The sequence below is a fragment of the Mytilus galloprovincialis genome, chromosome 13 (genome assembly GCF_965363235.1).
Source record: "Mytilus galloprovincialis chromosome 13, xbMytGall1.hap1.1, whole genome shotgun sequence".
In the NCBI taxonomy this organism is placed as follows: Eukaryota; Metazoa; Mollusca; class Bivalvia; order Mytilida; family Mytilidae; genus Mytilus; species Mytilus galloprovincialis.
Window position 1 is genome coordinate 34,872,680 of NC_134850.1, and position 20,362 is coordinate 34,893,041.

The following is a 20,362-nucleotide window of genomic DNA, read 5'->3' on the forward strand; positions in this document are numbered from 1 at the left end:
GGGTCTGATAATGAAAGCAAAAAGGTGCATTAGTGGTGTTGTCATCTCAGAATCATCTTTTGTATCAATATTCAACTGGTTTTATGCAGAATATTTGATCATTTATTGGAGAACTTATTGCTCTGTGGACACTATATATTCTTTCATGATGCAGCGTGATTTTATTTATTTGACAAAGTTTTGCACAAATCGCTGTAGATTTCATTTTAATTTATACTTAATTTCTCTCAAACTTTTAGCTTATTATAACATAAGTTGACACCGTAATGCTTGTTAATGTACGTAGTGATCGAAGTGGGTGTAATATAACGACTGAATTAATCGGGTTATGAACATGGCGAAGCACCTATGCATTCTAAATGGGACAAAATGACACAAAATGACAGCTTACTATATCACCACCAAGTCTTGTGATGTCTTACTTAATTGTATGAATGGTGGTACAAATATATTTCCATTCCGAATTTGAACTGTTGTAATGTTCTTTTTGGCCACGGTCTGTTGAAGTATTTTAACTACTCAGTTTCATGTGCAAAAAAATATTGATCTCCACACTTTGAATTTATATAAAATTTGAACCCCCCTTTTCCACATAGTATTACATAAAAAAAACTTGATCCCCCCTGATTTTGACCAGCCCCCCCCCCCCCCCCCCCCCTAATCAGATAAATAATGATAAGTCCCTTAATAAGAAAAAAGCATTCAAGTTTGGCGCATCAAATTTATATAGTATAAATTTCATTTACTATCCAGAAACAAACTAATTTACTTTAAATACACGAGAAACGAATACTTGGAATTGTTTTATTTATATTTAAATGGGCAATAGTCCAAATATGTATGTTATAAAACCATAGCTAATCATTTTCTCCTATATGTATATCCTGCCGTTAAGGAGCACCAAGACATTTCTTGTAACAGAATTAAAGTATACATTATATACAGGTTCTCCGTGAGTCATCATAGAAATAATCATGTATGCATAACCATAATGTCATTCTAAATGTTTCTAAATTTGACAAAAGCTATTTCGAACATAAAATAATTTTGCGAAGAGACTATATTTCCGGAATCTGCTCATTTCTAGACCAGATTTGTTCATACGGAAGTGATGTTTTCTTACACGAGCCAAAACAAAGACGAAAATTCCTGAAGATTTCCTTATAAGAAGTAAAATATAGACCATATTACACCTGAATGAAGGAATTGGAGTATCAAACTAACTAAATGAAGCATTAGATAAAAGCTTGCTACAGGTACAGAACTTATTGTCACAAGTTTAGACTCCATAAAGAACTCACCTTAGGTTCACAATTTTTTTCTAAAGAACAAACAGCTGACATGACGAGTAGATTTATGGCCGTGTTTTTACATTACACAATCTCCACTGAATATAGACAAACTGGTGAAGTTATTTAGGCATGACTAGAGCTAGATAAATAAAAGTTATGCATTTATGTTTCAGACAAAAAAAAATACGTAACCTGCATTTGGATGTGTGTTCTTTTTAATCAGCATACATTGTAGATGATAGAGCCTAGAGAGCAAAATATGCACACACTGGAGTTTCTGTAGTCCAAATAATTATGACTTCTTGAAAGTAAAGTAAAGTAAAGTAATCTTTATTTAAAGTCGGGTTGCATATTTATGTAGGACTCTAAAGTGCGATGGTCACGCTAAAGTGCGATGGTGTATGCTAAAGTACGACGGTGTCTCACGCTAAAGTGCGATGGTCCTTTGTTCGCTAAAGTACGATGGTGTCTCACGCTAAAGTACGATGGTTGTTTGTTCGGTAAAGTACGATGATGTATCACACTAAAGTGCAATGATCCAAATGGTAAAATTCGAAGATTAAAACATCGAGGTTCAAAAAGTCTTTTTGTAAAAGCTAATATGCTAAGGTTTAACATATGTGATAGGCTTTACAATTTACCGGTAGGCTGAAGTGATTGTTTCTAAATTAACAAGTCCGACCATGTTCTAATTGCTATTAAGGTAATTTATGTTTTGCAAAATATTATTTTTCATGTAAAATGAATTTTTAACAATTTGAAGCATATTGAATATTTGGATAATTGGTGTAGATTGCTGTTCACACTACATGTAATGTTACAACCTATTTTACATTTGTCATTGAAAATTAAAAAAACACTCGAAAAAAATATACATTGTGATTCAGCCGACAAAGAACACGGTTAAATTAAATCAATTACTAGTAAGTAATGGACATTTGATGTAAAAATTGTTACTCAAAATATTGCTCATCTATCTTCCGGCATATTCATATTTAGTTTGTATAAACGACTGTTAACGTCATAATCCAACTACGTTTCTAACGTCTATACTTTTGCGGACCATTGCACTTTAGCGTATACCATCGCACTTTAGCGAGATCATCGTACTTGAGCGTATACCATCGCACTTTAGCGAGACCATTGTACTTTAGCGTCCCCATCGCACTTTAGAGTCCTACATATATACATAATAACAATGGACATGAGCTCTTAAGAGCTCTTAAAACCAGTCAGGGGTACTACTTGTACAAGTCAGGGTTGGCAAAGTATTACCCACCCTGGAATTCCCGGTCGGGAAAAAACGGGTTTTCCCGGCCTGGGCAATACTCCCAGAAATGGGTAATAGTGGGCATTACTGGGCAATATAATTTTTTAAGCTTATTTTAACACAAAATAGTAAAGACTTGTTGTAGTTTCATAGTATAACAGCTAAATATATACTTTTTATACAGATAACCATTGACAGTCATTTCTAGAAAATTCCATTTCATTCTCTTCTCTATTAATTTTATATATTGGCAGAATACAAAATTTGCACATTTAAAGATACCTTTTAATTACCAAGTATTGTTTCAATAATCTGAAAAATGCATTTTATTGCAGTGTTTAAGTGAATTGTTAATTTTAATTGTTATACATTCATATTGCTAAATAAACACCCTACAGGGTCATGCCATTAACACTTATAAAATTGAAAGGACTGATTATTGTTACATAAACAAATCTGTGTTCTAACATGTCTAATCTGAATAATTACTTATTAATTAGTGACAGTATATATACATTATTTAAATGTGATGTTTCTTTAATACATGTAATTGTTAATTCTTAATAGGAGCTATATTCATTTGAAAAAAAAATATTTATTTGCTTTTATTTACAGTTTGCCAATCTAGACAAATGCTAAACAAACAAAATATAAATATCTTATTAAATGTATTGCATTTGTGTTTATCACTGAATCCTCTTTAAAATTCAGACAAATATTTTATAGTACCCAGTATTACCCACTAAAACCCAGTAAAACCGGGTTTTCCCAGTATTTCCCACTGGGCTGGGCAATACTCATCAAACCCGGGTTTTTGCCAACCCTGGTACAAGTTATTTTTATTTACTTGAATAAGTAAAAAAAATATACTTATATAAGTAAATTATAATGTTTAAATAATCTCCCCTTAATTTTCTTAAAAATTTACTTACATGTATCATGCTTATACCATGTATACAAGTAAAAAAAAAATGCAATCCCACCACAATTCTCAAGTTTGAGATAAAAATTCATGCCTGTAATGATTTTTATACGACCGCAAATTTTGAAAAAATTTTCGCCGTATATTGCTATCACGTTGGCGTCGGCGGCGTCGTCGTCGTCGTCGTCCGGCGTCCGAATACTTTTAGTTTTCGCACTCTAACTTTAGTAAAAGTGAATGGAAATCTATGAAATTTTAACACAAGGTTTATGACCACAAAAGGAAGGTTGGTATTGATTTTGGGAGTTTTGGTCCCAACATTTTAGGAATTAGGGGCCAAAAAGGGCCCAAATAAGCATTTTCTTGGTTTTCACACTATAACTTTAGTTTAACTTAATAGAAATCTATGAAATTTTGACACAAGGTTTATGACCACAAAAGAACGGTTGGGATTGATTTTGGGAGTTTTGGTCTCAACAGTTTAGGAATTAGGGGCCAAAAAGGGCCCAAATAAGCATTTTCTTGGTTTTCGCACAATAACATTAGTTTAAGTAAATAGAAATCAATGAAATTTAAACACAATGTTAATGACTACAAAAGGAAGGTTGGTATTGATTTTGGGAGTTTAGGTCCCAACAGTTTAGGAATTAGGGGCCAAAAAAGGGCCCAAATAAGCATTATTCTTGGTTTTCGCACAATAACATTAGTTTAAGTACAGTGTAAATAGAAATCAATGAAATTTAAACACAATGTTAATGACTACAAAAGGAAGGTTGGTATTGATTTTGGGAGTTTAGGTCCCAACAGTTTAGGAATTAGGGGCCAAAAAGGGACCCAAATAAGCATTTTTCTTGGTTTTCGCACCATAACGTTAGTATAAGTAAATAGAAATCTATGAAATTTAAACACAAGGTTTATGACCATAAAAGAAAGGTTGGGTTTGATTTTGGGAGTTTTGGTCCCAACATAATAAGGGGCCCAAAGGGTCCAAAATTAAACTTTTGTTTGATTTCATCAAAATTGAATAATTGGGGTTCTTTGATATGCTGAATCTAACTGTCATGACTGTGTATGTAGATTCTTAACTTTTGGTCCCGTTTTCAAATTGGTCTACATTAAGGTCCAAAGGGTCCAAAATTAAACTTAGTTTGATTTTGACAAAAAATGAATCGGTTAGGTTCTTTGATATGCTGAATCTAAAAATGTACTTAGATTCTTGATTATTGGCCCAGTTTTCAAGTTGGTCCAAATCGGGGTCCAAAATTAAACTTTGTTTGATATCATCAAAAATTGAATAAATGGGGTTCTTTGATATACCAAATCTAACTGTGTATGTAGATTCTTCATTTTTGGTCCTGTTTTCAAATTGGTCTACACTAAAGTCCAAAGGGTCCAAAATTAAACTTAGTCTGATTTTAACAAAAATTGAAATCTTGAAGTTCTTTGATATGCTGAATTCAAAAATGTACTTAGATTTTTTATTATGGGCCCAGTTTTCAAGTTGGTCCAAATCAGGATCTAAAATTATTATATTAAGTATTGTGCAATAGCAAGTCTTTTCAATTGCACAGTATTGCGCAATGGCAAGAAATATCTAATTGCACAATATTGTGAAATATCAAAAAGAAATTTAATTAGAGTTATCTTTCTTTGTCCAGAATAGTAAGCAAGAAATATCTAATTGCAAAATATTGTGCAATAGCAAGATTTTTTTTTAATTGGAGTTATCTTTCTTTGTCCAGAATCAACTTAAATCTTTGTTATATACAATATACAATGTATATTCACTTTTTACTACCAACTGATAAATTAAAATAATCTTTACCATTCAGTGATAACAAGCAGTTTTTTTTACATCTTAATATTTTATGATGTATTTAAATGAGTAGTTATTGTTGTAAACTCCATTAGAAATTTTAATTGAGATTAGTTTTGGAATAAGGGAAAGGGGGATGTGATTAAAAAAATTGGGTTCAATTTTTCTCATTTGAAATTTCATAAATAAAAAAGAAAATTTCTTCAAACATTTTTTTGAGAGGATTAATATTCAACAGCATAGTGAATTGCTCTAAGAGAAACAAAAATTTTAAGTTCATTAGAACACATTCATTCTGTGTCAGAAACCTATGCTGTGTCAACTATTTAATCACAATCCAAATTTAGAGCTGAATCCAGCTTGAATGTTGTGTCCATACTAGCCCTAACCGTTCAGGGTTCAACCTCTGCGGTCGTATAAAGCTACGCCCTGCGGAGCATCTGGTTTGAGTTGAGGTAATAACAGTTTATGAATTAGGGGCCAAAAAGGGGCCCAAATAAGCATTATTTTTTGTTTTTGCACCATAACTTTAGTATAAGTAAATAGAAATCTATGAAATTTAAACACAAGGTTTATGACCATAAAAGGAAGGTTGGGTTTGATTTTGGGAGTTTTGGTCCCAACAGTTTAGGAATAAGGGGCCCAAAATTGAACTTTGTGTGATTTCATAAAAAATTGAATAATTGGGGTTCTTTGATATGCCGAATCTAACTATGTATGTAGATTCTTAATTTTTGGTCCCGTTTTCAAATTTGTCTACATTAAGGTCCAAAGGGTCCAAAATTAAACTTAGTTTAATTTTAACAAAAATTGAATCCTTGGGGTTCTTTGATATGCTGAATTTAAAAATGTACTTAGATTTTTAATTATTGGCCTAGTTTTCAAGTTGGTCCAGATGGGGGTCCAAAACTAAACTTTGTTTGATTTCATCAAAAATTGAATAAATGGGTTTTTTGATATACCAAATCTAACTGTGTATGTAGATTCTTAATTTTTGGTCCAGTTTTCAAATTGGTCTACATTAAGGTCCAAAGGGTCCAAAATTAAACTAAGTTTGATTTTAACAAAAATTAAATTCTTGGGCTTATTTGATATGCTTTATCTAAACATGTACTTTGATTTTTGATTATGGGTCCAGTTTTCAAGTTGGTCCAAATCAGGATTCCATATCAAGTATTGTGCAATAGCAAGAAATTTTCAATTGCACAGTATTGCACAATAGCAATAAATATCTAATTGCACAATATTGTGCAATAGCAATTAATTTTCAATTGAAGTTATCTTTCTTTGTATAGAATAGTAGTTGATAATATATGTTGGAAATTTGCCAGACATGACTATGATGTCATTTTCTATTTTTTTTTGCCAATAACTTTATGTAAATAACTTCATTGGAAATTTGCCAATATAAAATGTTGCTGATGAAGCTTTTTTCCTTATTTTATCTAAAATGTTTTTAGATAATGTATGTTGGACATTTGCCAGACATGACTATTTACATTTTGGATATTGAACCATTATAGTTTAATATTAAATTTAAAAACTTTAAATTCTAATTTTCATTTCTTAAACCAAATTCATAATGTGACATAAACCTATGTTGTGTCAACTATTTAATCACAATCCACATTTATAGCTGTATCAAACTTAAAAGTTGTGTCCATACTTGTTCTCATTTCAGATTTCATAAATAAAAAGAAAATTTCTTCAACCATTTTTTTGACAGGATTAATATTCAACAGCATAATGAATTGCTCAAAGGCAAAAAAATTTTTAAGTTCATTAGACCACATTCATTCTGTGTCAGAAACCTATGCTGTGTCAACTATTTAATTTTAGATTTAAATAAGTTTGAAGAAGAAATCTTTAATTGATTTGTAAAATCTTGACATTTGTTTTGTGTAAAAAACCCATATAATGTCAAAAATTTGATCACAATCCAAATTCAGAACTGTATCACGCTTAAATGTTTTGTCCATACCTGCCCCAACTGTTCAGGGATCGACCTCTGCGGTCGTATAAAGCTGCGCCCTGCGGAGCACCTGGTTCCCAGGTAATTTGTTGAATTAATGAGATGAAACATTGATCTCTAATAAAAAATTTCAAAGAAACTGATTGCACAAAGATCTTAAGTATTTGAGCAAAGCCTTCAAAAATTGCTCCTTTGGGGCTTGTAATGACCAGTGTTCTGAAGATAACAGACAAATGGGATTTTCATTGTCCATGAAATTACACTTAAATGATTAGTAAAGGCATCTGCAATGGACAGACAAATTAAAATTCTAGTAGAGCAAAGAAATCCTAAGAATTTAAGAAATAAAGATAAGATGACCTTTTCACTAACATGCATATAAGTAAAAAAATCTGAATGTCTAAGGGACATAACTACAAGTCATTTTTTTTACCTAAAAATAACATTTTCTTGTATACATGGTATAAGTACCCTACAAATTTACTTATATGAGTATAAATTTTTTTTTACTTCTCCAAGTGAATAAAAATTACTTGTACCAGTAGTACCCCTGACTGTAAATCGACTGATATTAATAAACAAAACATACATGTTATAACATCAGATACACATACACCACAAACATACAGACAGACAGCACATACATGTATTAATACATAGATAGCACATGCAGAATAAAAGCTAAGCAAGATATATATCGGAGTAGAACATGCAAAATTAAACACTATAAGCACAAACAAAAGACTGCATGCAGCTATAGCAAAGGTAATGCATAAGCAAAAGAAATAAAAAGCTAAATAAAAAATAAAAATAACTGCAAAAAGATAAAACATAAAAAGAACAAACAGCAGGCTTCGAGATCAAGTTATGAATGTATGAGGCAGCAAGTAAGTACATTATTTACAAAACTGCATGTACATTTTTCTGAAAAACACCATTTTGAGATAAAAATTTTGAAATGGCCAAAAGTTGATAAGCTCCTTGCCTCATTTGGTAAGGAGTTCCAGAGTTTTGCTGCCTCATAACTAAAGCTTTTCTTACCATACCTTGTTGTTTTAGGCTGTGGTATATCTGCTATGCCTTTATACCTGAAGTGGTATGAATTTTCTTTAATATTTACTAAATTATGTAGGAATTCTGGACTTGATTTATTAATTATTTTATATGTCTCTAAAGGCCATTCCCAGGAAGGCTTCATAGAAAACAAATTAAGATAGCCACCCAAGACGTCATTATTATTTGGACTACAGTTTTACTAGTCCAAATAATTATGATATAAAAAAAGAAGATGTGGTATGATTGCCAATGAGACAACTGTCCACAAGAGACCAAAATGACACCTGTAGACATTAACAACTTGGGAAGTTTTGACAAGGCTATTTTATTTTTTTTCTGGGACACCTTCCTAAGATGTCGTAACCCTGAAGCCATTTTTATACGACCGCAAAAATTGAAAATTTTTTGGTCATATATTGGTATCACGTTGTCGTCTGCGTCGTCGTTGTCCGAATACTTTTGGTTTTTGCACTATAACTTTAGTTTAAGTAAAAAGAAATCTATTAAATTTGAACACAATGTTTATGTCCACAAAAGGAAGGTTGGCATTGATTTTGGAAGTTTTGGTCCCAACAGTTTAGGAATTAGGGGCCAAAAGGGGCCCAAATAAGCATTTTCTTGGTTTTCGCACCATAACTTTAGTGTAAGTAAATAGAAATCTATGAAATTTTGACACAAGGTTTATGACCACAAAAGAAAAGTTGGGATTGAATTTGGGAGTTGAGGTCCCCACAGTTTAGGAATTAGGGGCCAAAAAGGGGCCCAAATAAGCATTTTTCTTGGTTTTCACACCATACATTGTAACTTTAGTATAAGTAAATAGAAATCTAGGAAATTTAAACACAAGGTTAATGACCATTAAAGGAAGGTTGGAATTGATTTTGGGAATCCTTGGGGTTCTTTGATATGCTGAATCTAAAAATCAACTGAGATTTTTGATTATTGGCCCAGTTTTCAAGCTGATTCAAATCGGGGTCCAAAATTAAACTTTGTTTGATTTCATCAAAAATTGAATAATTTGGGTTCTTTGATATGCCAAATCTAACTGTGTATGTAGATTCTTATTTTTTGGTCCCGTTTTCAAATTGGTCTACATTAAAGTCCAAAGGGTCCAAAATTAAACTAAGTTTGATTTTAACAAAAATTGAATCCCTGGGGTTCTTTGATATGTTGAATCTAAAAATGTACTTAGATTTTTGATTATTGGCCCAGTTATCAAGTTGGTTCAAATCGGGGTCCAAAATTAAACTTTGTTTGATTTCATCAAAAATTGAATAATTGGGGTTCTTTGATATGCCAAATCTAACTGTGTATGTAGATTCTTATTTTTTGGTTCCGTTTTCAAATTGGTCTACATTAAAGTCCAAAGGGTTCAAAATTAAACTAAGTTTGATTTTGAACAAAAATTGAATTCTTGGGCTTTTTTGATATGTTGAATCTAAATATGTTCTTAGATTTTTGATTATGGGCCCAGTTTTCAAGTTGGTTCAAATCAGGATTCAAAATTATTATATTAAGTATTGTGCAATAGCAAGAAATTTTCAATTGCACAGTATTCAGCAATAACAAGAAATCTTCAATTGCACAGTATTGTGCAATAGCAAGAAATTTTTTCAATTGCACTGTATTGCGCAATAGCAAGAAATCTTCAATTGCACAGTATTGTGCAATAGCAAATATTTTCAATTGCACAGTATTGCGCAATAGCAAGAAATATCTTATTGCACAATATTGTGCAATAGCAAGAAATTTTCAATTGATTGGAGTTATCTTTCTTTGTCCAGAATAGTAGTTGAATCAACTTAAATCATTGTTTTATACAATATAGAATGTATATTCACTTTTGCTACCAACTGATAAATTAAAACAATCTTTACCATTCAGTGATAACAAGCACTTTTTGTTACATTTTAATATTTTATGATGTATTTAAATGAGTAGTTATTGTTGCAAACTCCATTAGAAATTAGAATTGAGATCAGTTTTGGAAAAAGGGAAAGGGGGATGTGAAAAAAAAAATGGGGGGGGGGGGGTTAAATTTCTCTCATTTCAGATTTCATAAATAAAGAAAATTTCTTCAAACGTTTTTTTGAGAGGATTAATATTCAACAGCATAGTGAATTGCTCAAAGACAAAAAAAATATTTTAAGTTCACAAGACCACATTCATTCTGTGTCCGAAACCTATGCTATGTCAACTATTTAATCACAATCCTAATTTAGAGCTGAATCTAGCTTGAATGTTGTGTCCATACTTGCCCCAACCGTTCAGGGTTCAACCTCTGCGGTCGTATAAAGATGCGCCCTGCGGAGCATCTGGTTTTGTTTTTGCCTCAGAGAATATCATAATATCTGTTTTTTAAAGGTCAATAAACTACATACCTGAACATATATTAACTGATGAAAAGAAAGTTATTGTTTTATTCTATATCTCGGCAGGATAAATTTTAGACCAAACATTTTGCCATTGTATAATATTTAGGTAAAAGTAGATGACTTTTAGTGTGCTGAATATCAATCTCTTAGGACATGTAGGATGAATATGCTGTATAAAATTCAATTTGTTTAAAAATAAATAATACAAGGATAAAACTAAACTGGAATAATTTGTTTTCTTATTGCAGGTTGAAGCCGATATTAGTGCTAAAGATGGCTGGTATGAAAAGCTTGCTGAGTATAAATGTTATGCTACTTATACTTGTACATCTAAGCTCCAGTGCTTACATTCCAATCCCGTCAACGAGGCATCCAGATATGATGGAAGTCAACATTAAATGTCCGTATGAATGCACATGCAATTTTCAGTTAAGTCAGGCTGTTTGTCAGAATGGTTTTAGTCTTTCAATACTGAAAGATACAAAGCACATGTATCAATTGAAGACACTTTCTATTAAGAGAGTTGAAGAAGTGTTGATGAAAATAAACTTTGAAAAATTTACAGAGCTAGAGAATTTGGATCTGAGTAGCAATGTTATTTCTGAAGTGCCAAAGAATGCGTTCAAAGGAAATAAGAAGCTCAAAACTTTAAAGCTAATGAATAACTACATTGATATTTTGAATTTTGAAACGTTTTCAAGTCTTTCTGAATTAGTGACTTTGGATTTAAGTCATAATAACTTGCACACTTTTGATTCAAGATTATTTGATAATTTAAAAAATCTGAAGTATTTGAACCTTAGCATGAATGCAATCACTGATCTTCCACTTGGCGCTTTTAAGGAATTAAAAAATCTGAGAATTTTAGATCTGACTTCGAATGACTTGGTCCATTTAACAATGCCAATGTTGGTTGGCATAGAAACAGTCCACACACTGAATATTTCTCATAACGATTTGGCCACCATTCCTAATGCAGTTGCTCAATTTTCTGACAATGTTGTCGAATTTATTATCTCCAAAAATAATTTTGATTGTTCATGTGAACTGCAACCATTGATCCATAAAATTAAAGCCAATCCATCTAAATATGGAAATCCAGATGATTTGATTTGTAATGGAAAATACCATTTACTTGAATTAGAAAATATAACTATGCCTTGTGCTCCACCTGAGGTTTATTTCATCACAAATTCAAGCAGCATACTTGCTCGTCAAAGTGTTTTACTGCAATGCAAAAGTTATGGAGTTCCTCAACCAGTCAACTATTGGAAATCCCCATGGGGTATCAATTTTGCCCAGGAAAATGTGGGAAATATTCTGCAGTCCTACAATATCTCAACTGTCTCTTCTGCGTCTTATATAGGATACAGTTTAGGACTTGAATCCATTGTACAAATGAAAGATGGCGACTCACTTTATATTGATGTGATGAGAGGTTATTTTGCAGGCCAATTCACATGCGTCACTTTGAATGGGATTGGGTCTACTAATTTCTCGATGGAAGTTGGTATTCATGATGCTATTGCTGAAACTAAAGGCATGAGTTATTTCATTGGCGCTGGCGGTGTTTTTGTAATATTGGTCACTGGAATCATCATTGGGTCAATATCTTTATGCGTACAGAAATGCAGTTGTTGCTGCTCATGCTGCGGATGTTGCAATTGTGCTGAATCTGTACCGGAGGAAAAAGATATTAAATATACCATTGAAGAAATTGATGTATTGGAAGATGGCAAACGATCTACTCTAGATTCCTGTGCTTCCAATGAATTTTACTTTTGCCCAGAACCACCAGACACGCCATTTAATTCACCTACTGAACAAACACCAAGGGAATCCCCTCGTAAGTGTCCAACGCCAAGTGTTGATTCAAGTGACAAGAACAAGTCGCCTAACATCAAAGACACTCTTGACGAAGTTAAAGTGAGGCTGGAGAAAAAGATGGAAAAGGTCAGAGGTCACTACAATACACTAAAAGAAACAGGATCTGGATATTTATCCAACATAAAAGGATCGGCTGCTATCAAAGTAGCGAGTGGTGTGGAGAGTGTTAAGTTTGGTGTACGGTCTATTAAAGAGTTCTGTGGCACTGGTGACATGGGAACACAAACTATATCAGCTCTCTCTTTTGGGACTGATAACCACATGGCAACACAGACAGAAGATGTAAAAATTGAATCCACAACCTTGTAAAATATATTTTTCTCTTTTAACAATGTGATAACACATGGTACATGTACATTTTTTTGTACCTGTTTGTTTTGCAAAGGTTTTATTACCTAATAGAATATATATGTAAATGAAATAGGTGAAATATGGTAACATTGTGAAAATATATTATAACAGTTATATATAATTACATGTAGCTGAAAGAGCTTGTAGAGGGGGCAAATATCTGTATTGCCCCTTTTTCATATTTTTAAAGTTTTAATATAATCAATTTAGAAATTTTGTCAATGAAATTATAAAAAAAATGATATAATATATATTTGAAAAAAAAATGAAAAAAGTAAATAAATTACAATGTCATGAATGTACAGCCATTATATATGTATAAACATATACATTGTCAAGACATCTCTTGATTATATTTTAAGGTGGTATGAGTGTCTTTCGCCATCTTGGATGGTAAAAAACAGAGAACCTAGGGTCCAGATTTTCAATCAAGTTAGCAAAATTTGATGAATGAATGGAGATATTTGATGTGAATTTTCATTTAAAAGAACAAATTTATAAGAATATTACTTATAAATATTAATATTTATACAAGTGTAGATCATTTTTGGTTGTTTTTAAATGTTTTCAAATTGGCATTTTAAGGGGAGGTAACTCTAAAACAGTGCATTTTCTGAAGGAATCTACATGGAATTTTCCTATTTTGTATTTTAGCCGGAAAAAACGTACAGTGACCCTATCTTTTCTTTTGATATTCTCAAAGCATTGTCTGAAAGCTATCTTTTTCTAATTTATTTTACAATTCTATCATTTTGTTTAGTTTCTAATCACAAAATGGTTGTTTTTTTTCTGTATAAACCATACAAAATGTGCCATTTTATCACGACCTGTAGTTTGAGAAAATGCACGGTGACCTATCATTTTTATAATATTTTTGAACATATATCAATAGATACTACGTTTTGGCAAAGTATGAACAAATTCTATCATTTTCATTTTAGTCTCCCATACCACCTTAATTCATTTTTAGTTTAGCAGCATCAACTAAGTGATCAATTCTCATATTATGGCATAACATTAATCTTCAATTTTTTAAAACAAAAAATCTGTTTAAGGTGTGTGGCCATTTTTATTTTCCTTTAGTTTCTGTAACTGTTATGTGATGTTAGGTCTCTTGTTGGACCTCTTGTTTAAATAAGATAGAGTCAAGAATATTATTATTATTATATATATTTTTTTATACATGTTATAGATATTTTCATTTCTAAGCTTTTCTTTTGTATAATTCAGAATTAGTATGATGCATTATCACTGAACTAGTATAGATATTTGTTTAGGGGCCAGCTGAAGGATGCCTCAGGGTGCTGGAGTTTCTCGCTGCATTGAAGACCTATTGGTGACCTTCTGCTGTTGTCTGTTCTATGATCAGGTTGTTGTCAATCTTTGACACATTCCTCATTTCCATTCTCAACTTTATTAAAAAGATCTGATGTGTTGTGTGCTTTCAACATTCCTAAAAAAATCATTGCTGTGTTTTTTTTTATCTCATTTATAAATTAAGTACTACTAGACATTTTGGTTGTATGATGGTATGGATATACCCTTGCGTTGTTATTAACATTGTCCTTTAATTGACACATGATTGATAAGGACATTAATCATGTTAATATTTCAGTCTAAGGTTTTGTTTTGGGTCAGTAATTTGTATGGAACATGTGGAAAAAGGCTAAAAAAATATTTTGGAGATACTTGTCCCTCCAACATCAAAATAAAATTTTTACTATTTTAGTTTTACTGATTTTTTCATTTTTTGGGGTAATATAGTACCACTTTTAACATGTTTAACTTGCAGAATGTGTGACTTGAGGATTTTAATCTTGCAATGAAATTAGAAAAAAAACCATTCCAGGTATTTGAAAGACATATCGTTGCTGTTATGCAAAAACCTCGTATCTCAATTTTTTGTGGAAATCTTTTTATTGATTATTTAGAATTAAATATGTATGTTCCACTGTATGCGAAAATATCTGATCTTCTAACCAATCATTAACCTGAATTCTGACATGTGACGAAAAAGTGTAGTCGGATTGGTGAGACATTTTGTTGTTCGAAAATATCGTATCTCAAAAGAAAAACACACGGCACGGCAGCTGGCATCATAACAGCTACAGTTTACAGAATCAATTTTAGGTTCTCAAAGCTAATAAAGCTTAGAAATAATATGAAAAGCTTTTAAAATACAATATAGGTGCAGACATCAGAAGATCAGATATTTTCGCATACAGTGGAACATACACATTTAATTCTAAATAATCGATAAAAAGATTTCAGTTTTTACTGCCTGGTGTAAAATAATCAAAACCTTAGATACGAGGTTTTTGTATAACAGCGACGATATGTCATTTTGTGTTGTATGACTAAATCTTGTACAACATAGTGTAAAATTGCTTTTTCTAAACACTTTCAATTAAAGTTTCATAGAAAGTCATCATTTAGCATAGGGGACATTTTAGTTGATAGCTTTTATCAAGTCAACATGGTCACTATCTAAAACCTGTCATTAAAAAGTTGGCTAAGAAAACTAGTATATACTAGGAATGTAAATATATCATGTACATGTAAGGGTACATTTATATTAAGCCTGTGATTTCTATTGCTGAAAATTATGTTATACATGTATAGATACTACTCTTAAAGGAGGAAAACAGAATTCTATTTATAATAAGTTATGCAAATATTGCAAAAATATGCTTAAACCATACATGTGCCATATACATCATTTGTAAAGGATTTATATCATAACTATTATGTACTAACCAGTTTTAGTGTTTGCTACACATTATAACAAAAGAATGACTCACTAAGTGTCTTCATTGCTGATATTATTTCAAAGACTGATTTAAAATGGAACAGAAAATACATCATTTTCTGGCATATTAAGAGTGCTTACACTTGAGTAGTTTAAACCAATCATTAGAAGTTAAAATTTACATGTTAACCAATCACAAAACAATACTACAATATTCAAAACTATTTTTCATCCATACCTAAAATAGTGATGCTAGATTTTTAGATAGAATATTGATTATTTGGAGATTCTGTTAGTCTTTATACTGAACTTACATACTTGCTGTTGGTGGAAAGTGTACTTATATTTAGTTTGAGTAACTAGTTAAGATATTATGAACAATTTATCTTAAAGTTTGCTGCTGAATCAGTATATCAGCTGTTCAGTTTTAGCTTGGTTGCACAAATATAAAATTAACATGTAGGTAACAGGGGTCCTCTTATTCACAGTAGCTGGCATCTGTAAAGATTTTGATATATGGGTGGAATCAGAAAAAATGAAGATTTTAACAAATTGGGGCATATTGTTTCCCCCATTATATTTAGGAAAGTAAATTAAATGTCAAACCAACAAGTTCAATACCAGCTAACTTGCAGCCAAATTTCATTTAGATATCTTGTACCAGCCAAAAGTTTTATTAAAAAAACATGTCAAATTTGTCAGGAGTGTGACGCTTTTTGTGTGACAGGATTTTTTAAAATAATTTACATGTTGAGTAAAAATTATTATGATGAATGCATGTATATGAAGATGGTTTATAATCATTCTTCAATACTAGGTTTTGTAGATTATAGATTGGTGTTATCATTGCACAAATATTATGTAAATAAATATACATTGTGAAAAGGTATGTACCAAAAATTAATATTGGCAAAATTTGATAATTTCTAAATTAAAGTGTTATGGTTGTATTTTAAAGGAGTATTTGTGTGTAAAACTGGTAAGTATTTATTGTATACATGTATAAGCTATCCATAAAAGGCTATACAGACATCCTGAGGTGCATAATTCACATATTGGATTAACTTCTATACAAGCACCCAAAAATGTCAGGAGTGTGACAACTGTCTTTAAACATGTACCAAAGAATACATAGGACTTAAATATGTTCTTCTTCTTTATTTTTCAGTAGTGGCTATTCCAAAGAGAAGAAAAAAATTTATTACAACTGTGATATGTTTATATCATAGATGTGGGAGTGCATTATATATGTCAGGAGTGTGACGCTTTTTTTAAGGCATTTTCTGTCAATTCATAATTTCACAAGGACAAGTTCAACAGGTTTCTTTGTGTTAGAAATGTTAAAACAAAGTTATATTCCTATCATTTACCTCTTAAATGTGTTATTTATCATGATTGTTTTGACACAATAAGTTTTAATTAGTCATTTTTCTATTTTTTGTGCACAGTAATGCAAATTTATCAAAGGAAATAAGTGTGTACAACTATAAAATCATATAGGAAAGTGAGGAAATGAATGTTGTACAAAATAGAACAATCATTTTGAATTTAAATGGTATATTTAAAGATGTTTCAAGGATTAACCATTCAGATGTAATTCGTCACACTCCTGACATGAATTTAACAATTTAAGAAAAATATGAAAATTAGCTTTATTTTTAGGACAGATAGTTGAAAGACAGCTAGTAATTTAGAAACTTTTGGTAAATCTTCCATTCCTTAAAACATCCACTAGACTTGCTGACATAAGCCAGGCAAAATTATCTGGAAGAAATGATTCAAAGAAAGAGACTTGGAAAGAGAAAACCCGCAAATATTGGCTGAATATAAAATTAAAAAATTATCAGAGGAAGTTGGACAATCTTAAACAAAATAAAAAACTACAAAACCATGCTAACAAAAAAAGGCTTAAAGAAAGAAGAACTTTGAATTCCAAATTTGATAAACAATATAAAGAAAAACAAAGGCAGTAGCAGAAAAACAGTAGAAAAAAAGGAAGAAAGATAAAAAAGAAGTTGGGTTGAATAAGGACTTAGAATCGAACAAAAACAGCTCAAAAATTCAAATGAGAACAGATCTGTAACTGTGTCAGATTCCAGATCTACAGTGAGAAAACCTGCACAACACACAAGAAAACAACTGCCACAAAACCCAAATGCTTGGACGAGTTCTTTGAAACACATCATAAAAAATGCTACACCCAGAAGGGCCTTCTAGAAGGGATCATTTATAAGCATTTTTGTTTTGTGGCAATTGTTTTCTTGTTTGTTGTGCAGGTTTTCTCACTGTAGATCTGGAATCTGACACAGTCACAGATCTGTTCTCATTTTAATTTTTGAGCTGTTTTTGTTCGATTCTAAGTCCTTATTCAACCCAACTTCTTTTTTATCTTTCTTCTTTTTTTTCTACTGTTTCTCTGCCACTGCCTTTGTTTTTCTTTATATTGTTTATAAAATTTGGAATTTGAAGTTCTTCTTTTTTTAAGCTTTTTTTTGTTAGCTTGGTTTTATAGGTTTTTATTTTAAGATGGTCCAACTTCCGCTGATCAATTTTTAATTTCAGATTCAGCCAGTATTTGCGAGTTCTCTCATTCGAAGTCTCTTTCTTTGAATCATTTCTTCTAGAAAATTTTGCCCTGCTTATTTCAGCAAATCTGGTAGATGTTTTAAGGAATGGAAGGTTTACCAAAAGTTTCTTCATTTTACTAGCTGTCTTTCAATTATCTGTCCTAAAAATAAAGCTAATTTTCATATTTTTCTTAAATTGTTAAATTCATGTCAGGAGTGTGACGAATTACATCTGAATGGTTAATCCTTGAAACATCTTTAAATATACCATTTTAAATCAAAATAATTGTTCTATTTTGTACAAAATTCATTTCCTCACTTTCCTATATGATATTATAGTTGTACACACTTATTTCCTTTGATAAATTTGCATTACTCAGTGCACAAAAAATAGGAAAATGACTAATTAAAACTGATTGTGCCAAAACAATCATGATAAATAACACATTTAAGAGGTAAATGATATGAATATTACTTGGTTTTAACATTTCTTACACAAAGAAACTTGTGGAACTTGTTCTTGTGAAATTATGAATTGACAGAAAATGCCTTAAAAAAGCGTCACACTCCTGACATATATAATGCACTCCCACATCTATGATATAAACATATCACAGTGGTAATGATTTTTTTTCTTCTCTTTGGAATAGCCACTTCTGAAAAATAAAAAAAATAAAACATTTAAGTCCTTTGTATTCTTTGGTAGATGTTTAAAGACAGTTGTCACACTCCTGACATTTTGGGGTGCCTCTCTTTGTGTTTTTTTTAAATGGTCCTAAAAAGAAAGTCCTGTTCTATGGGTAAAGATATCAGAAATTGAAATCAATGATATAGCAATGTGTTTAGTGATTTTTTGTGAAAGTTTAAAGCATTTTTCAATCTTTATAAAATATGTCAGGAGTGTGACAAAATACTGAAAATAGAAGGCTTTTTCTACATACAATTACATTAAAACGGTACAATGAAATGACATTTTGTTTTTTGCAAATGATCACAAAATCTCAGGGCTTTCAAAGTTTACTATTGTAACTGAAATATATTAAGATTCTTTTTATTGGCAAAAACTTCAATCACTAGTTACTATTATTTTTTTCAAATTAAGCTATTCAATTTGATTGTTATTATATGATTTAGCAGAAAAGATGGAAATTTTGGTTTTAAAATTTTCCTTTTTATATTAACTTTCATTTGGAAAAGGTCTGAGCAATGTTTTCTTGACTGTTTTATTACCAAACTTGTTTTTAAGTAGTATGGTTTCTGTTAATTATTTTTGAGATGTATGCTATTAAAATTTAAGATTATTCAATGTGTCTGTTTCGTTCGGCCTGAAACTTTGGAATTATAAAATTTAAAGTATTGGTAATAGGGCAAGACAAAAAGAAATACAAAATATTAAGTTTGAAATTGGACCCCCCATGTCACACTTTTGCTTCATTTTTTCTGATTCCACCCATAACACTCAGCAAGGGAAACTCAAGTTACCATCAGGAAACTTACCCCTCAAAAAGAAAACAGAAATTGAACCTTATTTCAGTTGGCCTTCCCCTCTTCATTGTCTTACCATCTGTCTACGTTTCATTCAAATCAAGCCAGAGAAAGTCTGGTTGGCATCTGGATATATTTTGAACACACAAACAGACAATATAGACAGACTATCAATTACTAAAAGCTTCCAAAATTACTTAAAAACATACATGATGGGTTATCAATTAACCAAAACAATATTAGATAAATTAAATTATTGTCATATACTGAAAAATGGAATTTTATTTTGTGGTCTACCATTCAATTGGACATATGTAAAGTGTCAGCTTTTATGATTTGTATGATTAACAATGATGTTGATGATCATTCATTAAGCATCCAATGAAAAATAGCTCATCTATTTTCAGAAAGACCTGTTGATTTTTTGTTGTGTCCTCCTTTCTAATATATTCCCTTTTTTCCTTTTTTTAACTTTTTACACTTTATTATTCAGTGTAAACACTTAGTTCCTGTGTTGAAGAGAGTATCTTGTCCTATCTGTGGGTTTTTTTTATTAATGCTGTGTGTTATTGTGTTTACAATGTACAAATGTATTAAGTATTATCATTTAACCAATATTT

At 31.1% G+C, this 20,362-nt stretch overlaps 1 protein-coding gene across 1 annotated transcript; it reads left to right on the forward strand.

Annotated features, from left to right (window-relative positions):
- The first annotated feature begins 1,110 nt into the window (after nt 1-1,110).
- LOC143056867 (uncharacterized) lies at nt 1,111-13,209 on the forward strand. The gene is made up of 2 exons (XM_076230036.1): nt 1,111-1,256; nt 10,952-13,209. Exon 2 carries the CDS (start codon nt 10,977-10,979, stop codon nt 12,897-12,899), a length of 1,923 nt encoding a protein of 640 aa, XP_076086151.1. The 5' UTR covers nt 1,111-1,256; nt 10,952-10,976; the 3' UTR covers nt 12,900-13,209.
- Nucleotides 13,210-20,362: the final 7,153 nt, after the last annotated feature.

Coding starts and splice junctions, on each gene's coding strand:
- LOC143056867 (XM_076230036.1), top strand. CDS start 10,977: ATGGCTGGTATGAAAAGCTTGCTGAGTATAAATGTTATGCTACTTATA.